Below are 12,113 nucleotides of genomic sequence, written 5' to 3' on the forward strand. Positions count from 1 at the left end.
CCTTTGTACAGGAATGACGACTTCAAAGGCAAAGACTTCTTCAAAGGCTAAATGTTTAAAGCAGTAGGATACCAGTGTACAGTAGTGCACCTAGGGAAATGTCCTGAGGTGCGCTAATCTTTATCTCTGTTTCTTAGGTGAAAAAAATGTGACAAGCTAGAGCTATAATGCCACAACAGCCTATAAATGTATTATGGCTTGTCCAAACTTTTTCCAGCGTTTAACACTTCATATTTACCACTCCTCGGTTATTTTCTAACTAAATTTCAAGCTTCTCAATATCAGGAGCCATATCATCTACTTTTCCTTTCATTCAGTATAGTTAGTGCTTAACACATATTGTTGTTAGCTGCCCTGGAGTTGGCCACTGACTTATGGCGACCGCATGCACAGTGGAACAAAACACTGCCAGGTCCTGCCCCATCCCCACGATCAGGTGTGGAATAGACCATTGTGATCCCAAGGGTTTTCATTGGCTGATTTTTGGGAATAGATAACCAGGCCTTCCTAATTAGTCTGTCTTAATCTGGAAGCTCTGCTGAAACCTACTCAGCATCATCGCAATACATAACAGATAAGCAAGTGGTGACTGCCTTGGTCAGAATCAAACCCGGGTCCTCCTGCATGAAAGGTGAGAATTCTACCACTGAACCACCATTACCCCTGCTTAACACGTAGTGCATAAAATACCAATGATAGATTGAATTTGGTATGGACTCTGCAGCCAGCTGCATTTACATTTATCAGACTAACCTGTCTTGGTAAACATTGTTAATGTTATGAGGTAATAGGTATTGATGAAGGATCACTTATGAAGCATCATAGGCGTTTTCCTGTACACATTTCTTAAATCTTTATTGCTTAATTTAAGAACACATGAAAGAAGTGAAAATATTTATGAATTGTTGATGAGGACTGTATTGACTATATGCAAATATTTTGTGGATAATTAACATCTGAATTCTTTCTGACATACTTTTTTCATAAGCCATTGGAAACTGTTATGAATTAACAGTAAAAATTGGAGGTTATAGGTAAATGATCTGTACTAGTAGCTAACTTTTTTTTTCAACTTGGTACTATATCTATCTTTGAAATAAAATTTTCAGACTTACAGTTTGTGGAGTTTTGTTTGTTTTTCACTAATTAGGGATCAAAAATAGAAGTTCTTTTTGGTTTTCTTTGCTTCCCAGTCTGTTATCTGATATAGATCATGGCCTCCAAGTCAGACTGTTCGAGTTTGAATCCCATCTCCCCTCTTATTAGCTCTGTGTCATTGCTTAGTTAACTTAACCTCTGTGTGTCTTAATTTCTTCACTGTAACGCAGATACCACCCCGTAGGCAGTTGTGAGGAGAAGATAATATAATCCGTGGAAAGTGATTATAAGTATTTAGAATGCATTGGTCCGTTGCTGTCAAGTCAGTTCCAACTCATAGTGACCCTATAGAACAGAAACTACCCCCTAGGTTTTCCAAGGCTGTAAATTCTTTATGGAAGCAGACTGCCACATCTTTCTCCCATAGAGTGGCTGGTAGGTTCAAACCACCAACCATTTGGTTTGCAGCCAGGCACTTAACCACTGGCAACCAGGGCTCCTAAAATGTGTCAGTAGTTGTTATTATTTCCACCCACTTGATATTATATTCCTAACCAAGTTGTTCTCAGTGCAGAGTCACTGTATTTTAGTAGGAGAAGGTGAGAGCTACTTAGTTTCTGGAGAGAATAAAGCTGATGAAACCTGAATGGAGAAGGAAGTTGATATATACATAATCTCTTTTACAATGTCATTGGACTGAAAATAAGGTTCCCTGAAGAGAGATGTTATGGTAGCCTGGTAAGACAGTCCTCCAATAGAATGAATGGCATTTTACTTTGGATCAGTATAAAACTACTTTAGGGCAAAAATAAAATGTATAGTGATGAATGTAGATAGGAATGGCATTGCCAGCATTTATAAAATGAAGGTAGTTTTTTTGTAAGCAATTTAACTGGACTCCAGTAAATTTAAATAAACAGTATTTCTTTTTTTTTAATTGTACTTTAGATGAAGGTTTACATAACAAGCTAGTTTCTCATTAAACAGTACACGTATTGTTTTATGACATTGGTTAACAACCTCAAGACATGACAATACTCTCCCTTCTCAACCTTGGGTTTCCTATTACCAGCTTTCCTGCCCCCTCCTGCCGTCTAGTCCTTGCCCCTGGGCTGGTGTGCACTTTTAGCCTCGTTTTGTCCTATGGTCTTGTCTAATCTTTGGCTAAAATGTGAACCTCAGGAGTGACTTCATTACTGAGCTGAAAAGGTGTCCAGGGGCCATACTCTCGAGGTTTCTCCAGTCTCTGTCAGGCCACTAAGTCTGGTCTTTTTTAAAATTTTTTTGCCTTTTTTTTTTTAAATTGTTGTAGTTTAAGTGAAAGTTTACAATTCAAGTTAATCTCTCATACAAAAATGTATACATACATTGTTATGTGACCCTAATTGCTCTCCCTATACCGTGACAGCACACTCCTCCTTTCCACCCGTGATTTCCCGTGTCCATTCAACCAGCTCCTAACCCTCTCTGCCTTCTCATCTCACCTCTGGACAGAAGCTGCCCATTTAGTCTCATGTATCTACTTGAGCTAAGAAGCACACTCTTCATGAGTATCATTTTATGTCCCATAGTAATCTGGTCTTTTTTTGAGTTAGAATTTTGTTCCTCATTTTTCTCCAGCTCTATCCAGGACCCTCTATCGTGATCCCTGTCAGAGCAGTCAGTGGTGGTAGCTGGGCACCATCTAGTTGTACTGGACTCAGTGTGGTGGAGGCTGTGGTAGTTGTGGTCCATTAGTCCTTTGGACTAATCTTTTCCTTGTGTCTTTAGTTTTCTTCATTTTCCCTTGCTCCTGAAGGGGTGAGACCAGTGGAGTATCTTAGATGACTGCTCACAGGCTTTTAAGATCACAGACACTACTCACCAAAGTAGAATGTAGAACATTTTCTCTATAAACTGTGTTATGCCAATTGCACTAGATGTTCCCTGAGACCATGATCCCCACAGCCCTCAGCCCAGTAATTTGGTCACTCAGGGAGTTTGGAATTGTCCATGGAGCTTCCATGACCTTACCCTGAACAAGTTGTGCTGGCTTTCCCAGTATTGTGTACTGTTTTACCCTTCACCAAGGTTAACACTTATCTAATGTCTATTTAGTGTTTTTCCACTCCCACTCCTCCCCTCCCTTGTAACTATCAAAGATTGTTTCTTTTTGTGGGTAAACCTTTTCATGAGTTTTTATAGTAGTGGTCTCATACAATATTTGTTCTTTTGTGATTCACTTATTTCACTCAGCATAATGTCCTCCAGTTTCATCCATGTTATGAGATGCTTCACAGATTCATCATTGTTCTTTATCATTGCATTATACACATACAGAGCTCAGAAGGTGTATGTATTGACTTATTTGGGAATTCTCTGCTGTTGAATTCTTCAACTATCATTTAAAATAAAAAACTATATTCCTTAAGTCTCAAATATCTCCTTTTGCCTTTTAGATCAGACTCTGATGCCTCAGTTAGGTATTTAAGGCCCTGCCTCACTACTTAAATTGAATCTTTTCCTCATTTTAAGTTTAGATTGTATGCTTTTCAAATTCCAAATTAAGATTCACTCCTATAAATCCTTTGACAACCATCATCATTAAAAAAAAAAACAAAAACCAAAAAACCAAACCCGTTTCCTTCAAGTTGATCCCAACTCTCAGCGACCCTATAAGATAGAGTAGAACTACCCCATAGGGTTTCCAAGGCTGTAAATCTTTACGCAAGCAGACTGCCATATCTTTCTCCGGAGGAGTGACTGGTGCTTTCAAACCACCAACCTTCCGATTAGCAGCTGAGCAGTTAACCACTGTACCAGCAAGGCTCCACCATCACCATAGTGATCTTTAATTTTCATATGCGGAAGCAAAAAAAATTCTGAGATTTCTTCTAAGCAAGGATCTCTCCTACCTGTTCTATGTCTCTTCCTTCTTCCTTTAATATGGATTTTTTTGTATATTCTATGTAATACCTAGTAGCCTGGTGTGGTACCTTGGTGTTTTCTAATGAATGCTTATTGGATGAATGATAAAACATGGTATTGGAATTGATGTCAAGAAATCATCTAGCTTTTCATGTTCCTTCAGCTTAATTTAATAAATATTTTCTGAGGTTTTTCTTGGATGTACCACATGGCACTAAATGAGAGAGTTCGGGTTCACTAGAAAGTGTTGCACATACAACATGGTTACCTGTCATATTTTTTTAGAGTTCTCCAGTGGCTGGAGGTGTCCCTGACAAACCACTTTAGAAAATACTGTCCTGCCTCTTGTAGTAAAATGTTTCTGATATCATCATTCATGAGTATCATAAACATGAGTAGCAGATTTAATCAAACTCTAATAGTTATACGTCTTTGCTCCTGAATCTTTGAAATTTCTATTATATTGACTTAACATTTGAAACTGGTGGGATTTCTACAGAGTCACAGAAGGATTTTTCTTTTCCATGTTAGTGAAAAGTGACCGTAAGAAAGTGGAAGTTAGAGCTTGTGGATACAGAAAGAGTTTCTAGATTCATTTCTGAAATCAGGAGTTCACATTTAATAGTATATTGTAGGTACATGAGAGTATTTGAAACCAGAATATAAATACTTGGGTGTGGATGCAGCTACCTCTCAAAATGTCTAGCTATTTTCCTCAGTATATTAAACAAAAGGACTAAAGGGTTTTGCATAGTTTGAAACAAAAACAGATGCATTTCCACAAGTAAGAAGTTTGTGCATTTGCTACTTAAACCTAGTAGAAGTAATTTAACATGTAGGAAATCTGAGCCATGACTGGCAAAGGGAAAACTTGTTTCTAAAGCTTTGGGATAATGCTAAGTTGAAATAGTTTAAAAATATTTTAATGTCTTGCTGTTTTTTTTTTATTTTTGTCCGGCACGTGGCCATTTATGATTTTGATGTTCATGGTAATTTTATGGATGAGCAGAGAGACTGAGAAGTTCAGTGATTGACATAAGAGCACACAGACCCTTCAGGAAAGAAGGAAGAGAATGTGTAATATATACACGAAGTGATCTGATCCCTTCTTAACCTAGAACTATAGTTTGATGCAGTCAGCCAAAGCAGAATACACTTAAAATCAGTAATAGTAAGCTCTATAATACAGTTCTCAGCCCTGAAATAAGAGGGTTATCTGAGGAACCAATTGCCATCCTAAGCTTTTGTGCTTCATTTCTAAGGAGAGGCAACCATTCTTCACTAGACAACTGTGAATAAAATATGGCAGCAGTTAAACGACAACTGTTAGTGCAGGGTTCTTGGATGCCACAGGGAGTCTCCAACAGTGCATGCTGGCTGTGATTGGGAGCCTTTCAGGTGGGACTTGAAACATGGGATGTAGGGTGGGTATGGACTTGGCTAAAGACTTGCAAGTCAGTGGTCAGGATAAACTGAGAACCTGGGATTTAAAATGGGGTTGGAGGTCATGGGTCAAACCTACTTAGAAATTCACCGACTCTACTCAGAGAGCACCTGACCCAAGCCATGATATTTTCAGTTACCTCATATGCATGTGAAAGCTGTTCGATGAATAGGGAAGACCCAAAGATGAATCGATGCCTTTGAATTATGGTGTTGGTAAAGAATATTGAATATACCTTGGATTTCCAGAAAAATGAACAAGTCTGTCTTGGAGGAAGTACAGTCAGAAGGTCAGAGTGCTCCTTGGAAGCGAGGATGGCAAGACTTCATCTCATGTACTTTGGACATGTTATCAGGAGGGACCAGTCCCTGGAGAAATGACATCATGCTTGGTAGAGGGTCAGTGAAAAAGAGGAAGACCCTCAACAAGATGGAGTGACACAGTGGCTACAACAATGGGTTCAAACACAGCAACGATTGTGAGGATGGCGCAGGACCGAGTAGGGTTTCGTTCTGTTGTACATAGGGTCACTGTGAGTTGGAACCGACTGGACAGCACCTAACAACAACAACAACAACTCAGAGAGCAAAGACTGGAGCAAGTATATGGGGTAGAGAGTGGGCACACAAGCTAGACTCATGAGACAATTAATGCCGGCAGGTGTGTAAAAAACCTGGAGTACAGTTTCCCTACAGTGAAAACTCAGAGGAGAAGCAGACGGGAGAATAGGTGAGAGATGACAATTCCAAGAACCCTAGTGGTACAAGCAACGGAGAAATATTTACATGTTTCCTATTATTGGTGGACCAAAATGAAGATTGTTCAGGCTTATAGCTGTGGGTAGAAGTGAGGGAATGCTGCAGCAAGGACAGCTGATGGCAGAGAGGAAAACAGAAGAACTGTTAAAAATATTACATTACCTGTGTCTGGGGCCATTTATTATAGAAACAAGTGTGCGGTTAGTGTGTGAGGGCATTTGTGTATTGTAAAACAGTGTAATAATGACTGCTTCAACTTGTTGAGTGTATTCAGGCAAAGTAGGAAAAGTATAATTTCTTCTTCTCAAAAGGTTAAAGCGTTTTGTGCTTAAGAGGGAAAAATAGTTGGGTGCAAAATCCACTAATGTGACTCAGTTCCCATTCATGGTGAGATATTGGAGGCATTGATGTCTGACAGGGACATTAACTTTTAATCTTTTACTTCAGGTGTCAATTAGTCATTTTCTGTTTAGTTCTTAAGTCTCAACACTTGTGCTTTATGGTTGTGCTGGAATGTAGTGGAAATGTTTTCTTGGCGTTGTGGTTGGTGTGTGTTAATAGGTGTGTGTTAATATGCAATAACTTTATGTACTTTTTTTTATTATTCCTTTTCTTTTCTGACCCATCTTCCTCAGCCACCTTTATAAACAAACACTTTATTTTCAGCGGGGGAAAAAAAAAAAAAACATCACCTATACACAGGATATTACCTTAAGCTTCTCCTTATGCATATAATTTTTATAAAGTGTTTATTATAAACTCTTAAGGAATTTATAAAGACTTAGAATGGGCCAGTTCTTTCAATTAGTTTTTGTCATAGAAGTTACTGTACACTGACCACATGCCTTCTCATACTGATTAGCTGCCCTCCCTGGATGTGGCATTATTTGCTTCAGCCAGACCCAGCATTTATTGCACATCCATTGGTTACAGAGACCTTTATAAACTGCTGTTGGCAAATGAAAGGGTCCTTGTGATTCTGCAGGCATTTATAGTCTGTACCTTCATTGCTAAAGCAGTAGAGTGGTGAGGAGTTTCATAAGCAGTTTCTCTTCTCTGGTCCCATGCTGGATACTGAGTTTATTCACCAACTTTTGCAGGGGGAGCAGGCGCTGTCCAGCTGGGCTGTGTGCAGTCCTCTGAGTTAGATGTAGGATGGCAACACTGAATTAATCAGAAAGCCACTTTGGACTTTCAGATAAAAGAAAGCAATAGATCCCTAGATATTTTTATGCTTCACACCCAATTGATGTACTTGGAAATAGCAGAATTTATTTGCAGCTATTACTTCCTAAGGGACAGGCTGCAAATACATGTATTTATCCACTGCTGTTTATACAGACCGTGAGTTATGAGGTGACCTCCATCTCAGCAAGATAAATTCTGGTGTCCAGAGTCCAGCCAACCTCATCTGTTGCTGTATAGCTAAAGTGTATATTGAAATTTGTTTTCCTGAGAAGGGAGACAAGCCCCATCTCTCACACATAAGGTTGGTGTGAGTGGGTTATAAAACTGCCAGACAAGTATTAAACAGGGAGTGTTGCTCATCTTTACTGAGTAGAGGTCAGCTTTGGATTGTTTGCAGAGCTGTTTTAGATGCTTATATGTGCACATCTCCAAGATCATCAGCTCACTACCTAATTGGTAAGCCATTCACCCTGAAACACAAGGAAACAGGGACAAACTGTATCACCTACAAGGTACTAACTGAAATCGCATGAAGTAACTCCAGTAGCAAGAGGCCACGTTTTCTGAAGCTACTTCTGCTGTGTTTAAGATGACTGACTGCCTATATTACTCTGCTGTGCTTCAATTAATAGCACCTAGAAAGACCAAAGCAATGTAATGTGGATCTTTTTGCTTAGTGTAAATTTAAGAGTGACTACAACGGCTTGTTTCCTCTCCCTTGGAAAAGCAATTTAGACTTCAGAAAATAATTAAGTCCACAGTATCTTGCAATAATTAGAAATTTGAAATGGGAGGGTTAATTATTTCAATCAAATTTCAGCTGTCGCCCACTAAAATGTTCCAGGGTACCATCCAGTCAGTTTCCAAGTTAATTTACAATGCTGTCGCCTTCAATATTTTTATCTTTTCCCCCGCAGGATCATGCAGATTTGCGAAGCCATTTCTTTACAGTTGGTATGAAGCTAGAAACAGTGAATATGAGTGAGCCCTTTCATATCTGTCCTGCATCAGTGACTAAGGTGGGTTTTCCTCTCTTGCTCCTCACCTCAGCCTCCAGAATAGATCAGATAAGTCATTCAGTTCAAAGCCAAACAAAATATACCGATATGCAGCAATGCCAAATAAACTGAAAGAAGATTGCCTTTTCTCCAGTGCAGTACTATTTTAAACTCTCTTTTTATCACTGGTAGCATAGAATGAAGGAGCCCTGGTAGCAAAGTTGTTAAGCACTCAGCTGCTAACCGAAAGGTCTGCGGTTCAAACCCACCAGCTGCTCCGTGGGAGAAAGATGTGGCAGTCTGCTTCTGTGAAGATTACAACCTTGAAAACCCTCTGGGGCGGTTCTACTCTGTTCTTTCAGGTCGCTATGAGTCAGAATCAACTCGATGGCACACAACAGCAACAACATTTACAGGAGCAGATCTCTGGGTCTTTTCTCCTGCGGAGCTGCTGGTGGGTTAGAACTGCCAACCTTTAGGTTAGCAGCCAAGCGCTTAACCATCGCACCACCAGGGCTCCTTTTATTAGCCATAGTCACATATATTAATCACTTTAAAACTGCCGTTTGTTCCTCTCCTCATTAAAATAAACTACTTATGAGTTGCCTATTGTAGTCTTTATAATAGTAACCAGCTTTTCCTGCACTGATAGTAGTTTGTATGATCTATTTATGTTTGAAAATAACCTGGTAATGATGGAAAGTAAATTCCCAACTCTAATGTGTCAGTACTTCTACATCCTTTTTCTCATCTATTTCTAGTCACTAAAGGAAAACTCAGGCTTCTAAGACTTGCTGATTTTAAATGAAATTACTTTTTGATTTAAAGATATTTTTATTATGATCTGATACTCTTTAAGATAATGATTTGCCTTCCCCATAAAAGGAATCTGGATGAAGGCACCTATGTAGGAATCTGGATGAAGGCACCTACATCTAAAATATGTGTTTCTACCTTAACTGTTCTCTTATCAGTGGTGGAGAAAACCAACAAACTAGCGTTCTTAGCCAATGTGTATTGTCATTAATGGCCTTTTTGCCCATTTCAGTGGGGGATCTTAATTAGAGGTTCAAAAATTAATTCCATTTTAATTTCTGTTTCTGAAGGAGACTGGGCTTATTAATGTAGCAATTTGTGTTTTAAACTGGTTTTTCTCATTCAAGATTTGATAAAGTTTGAGAAATTTAGTGTTCCTAGTGTGTTATAGAATATGGAAAATCGTTATTATAATGAATTTTCTTCTTTCCTAAATGTTTCTTTTCTTTAGTGAATATGAATTATTTTTTCACGTTAAATACTATTAATTTGTTTCAAGAATAACTGCATATGAAAAAAAACATTGACTTATACTTTAAATGATAATTTCAAGGTTGAAATCCATGCCCTCTCATTCATAACACCATTCATTAAAAGACTTTTTATTTAAAATTGCCTTTAGGGTCTTTACTGTGTATTCTGGTAGTTGTAGCACATTTTTCCAAAGCTCAGGAGTGACAACTTTTTGAAACTTGGCAGAATTTTTCTTTCATTCCAGCAGCAGGTAATACAATGAAGCCAGCTGCCCATTTATCTGGACTGTGTATCCCATCTTCCTCATTGTGGAAGTCTACCAAGTCAACTTTACCTAATACTTATAAAATAAATTAAAAAGAGGTACAAATGGGCTTAGCTTGTTACTGGTAAACTATCTCACGTTTTTATGCCTTTAAATAGTTGTAATATATGAAGTTAGAATGTGACATATTAACTGCAATTAGTTTCAAGCCCAAGTACCTTTATCTTAAACTGGATAGACTTTCAGTGACAGCCGTTTGGTTTTCACAATAAAATAATTTTTTCTTTAAATAGATCTCATTTTGTGTGTGTCTGTCAGGGGGGCAGTTTTCACTGACTTTTAACCTACATTTTTCATTGCATTTCATTTTTTCTTACACTTTATACCAAAGATAAAATACTTAAGTCATTCTGTTTCATATGTATCAGTCCTTCTTGTTTTATCGACCGTATGTTGTATAATGCAAGGACTGTTATGTATGCGTCTGCCTCTTAGAGCTTGGGTAGATACCTCCCCAAGATCAAGACTCATCTTCATGTAATGACATATCAGAATATTTTTAATATAGAAAATAACATTGGGAAATGTTTTAGAATATTATGCTTGAGGATGTAAGAAAATGTGATGTTATTACTCATCATAATGAAAATTCTCATTTTTTTCCCTCTGAGGCTTTTCTTCATGAGATAACTGTTGAAGAAATAAATAGCATTAAAGCAAACAGAAACAATACAGACAAGCATGTAGTAGATCCAGTATTAAATGACCAACCTTTATCAGTGTAGGAGGATTATGTTTTTGGTGTTTAAAAACAGCCTGTGAGATTGACAGATGATAATGGTGGTAATGATGATGATGACAACAGTATTATCATCTATGTATGTGAAATATACCATATAGTTTAGAGGAGGAGATACTGGAATTAGATGGCCTGGGTTCTATTTCTGTTTCTGCCAGCTGTGAGCTGTGTGGTCTTGGGAAAGTCGATTAATTGCTCTAGGCTTCAGTTCTCAGACCTCTAGCTTCTGCACCAGATAGACCTGAAGGCAGTGGTTGTGATCTGTTTGGAAACTTGAACCCGGATGGATTTGATGAAACTTATTAACCTTTTCCTCTGAAGTATGCACACATAAACATGCATTTTAATGGGGTTGGAGTTCCTTAGTGTCCATCGTTATATGGTCCGGTGGCACTAAGAGATTCTGCCAGTAGTCTATAGAACTGTATAATTTTATAATATGCATATGTGTTTATGAATGTGTGTGTGTATGCTTGAGATTCTAGACAACATTAATATAACAAATATTTACTAAACATTCATTGTGTGCTAGGCACTATTCTAGACAATGAGAGCATAGCAGACAGAAGAGCTTGCTCTTATGGAGCTTATATTTGATGGGAGGAAGCCAGACAATAAACAATTAATTAGTAAATAAATATAGCATGTTACATCAGGGAAGTGGATAATGGAGTGTTAGGTGTAGGGAGAGAGGATGTGATTTTAGTTAGGGTTGTCAGGGAAGGCCATATTGGAAAGATGATGTTTGACTCTTTGCTCCTTGAAGTTTAATTTCAAAGGCAAACCTCAAGCAGTTTATAACTATTTACTGGAATAAACTAGAGAAGAACAGAAGCTGAATTTATTCTCCTGCTTAGTCTTAACCTAGGTTGCTTCCAGGAAATACTTTGTAAATGAAGGAGCCAGTAATCATAGTTTAGTAAAAGTATTAAGGTTCTAAAACCTGGTTTACATCTATTGAGTTGGGAGAGTGTTCTTTGTTTTCTGGCCTGATTTGTCTACCAGGTTCTTTAAATTCATTGTGCTTTTTAGTGGCAGGATCAATCTGATCTTTGGTCTCTGCTTTGCCCATCAGCGTACCGTATTCCTATTTCTTCACTGATGTTTTTTCTTATATTCAGTAGTCATTTATTGAATTTCTACTTAGAAAGCATTTTCTGTGCATTGTGGAAATACACTGATGAATTAAAAAGAGGCCCCTGTCCTCAGAGAAAGTCCCTTTGTGGTGCAAATGGTTTGTGCTTGACAGCTAACCTAAAGGTGAGCGGTTGAAACCCACCCAGTGGCACCACAGAAGAAAAGCCTGACAATCTGTTTCTGTAAAGATTATAGCCAAGAAAACCCTATGGGGCAGTTCTACACATGG

General features: G+C 38.2%; 1 protein-coding gene across 1 annotated transcript in view; it reads left to right on the top strand.

Moving 5' to 3' along the window:
- The window catches only part of SFMBT2 (Scm like with four mbt domains 2), a 276,850-nt gene that overhangs the window by 169,924 nt on the left and 94,813 nt on the right, over positions 1–12,113 (top strand). The window contains exon 8 of the mRNA XM_023734391.1: positions 8,313–8,414. Within this exon, the coding sequence (XP_023590159.1) occupies positions 8,313–8,414 (102 nt within the window). The remainder of the gene's footprint in view (positions 1–8,312; positions 8,415–12,113) is intronic.

The sequence above is a fragment of the Trichechus manatus genome, unplaced genomic scaffold (assembly GCF_000243295.1).
Source record: "Trichechus manatus latirostris isolate Lorelei unplaced genomic scaffold, TriManLat1.0 scaffold00067, whole genome shotgun sequence".
Taxonomy (NCBI): Eukaryota; Metazoa; Chordata; class Mammalia; order Sirenia; family Trichechidae; genus Trichechus; species Trichechus manatus.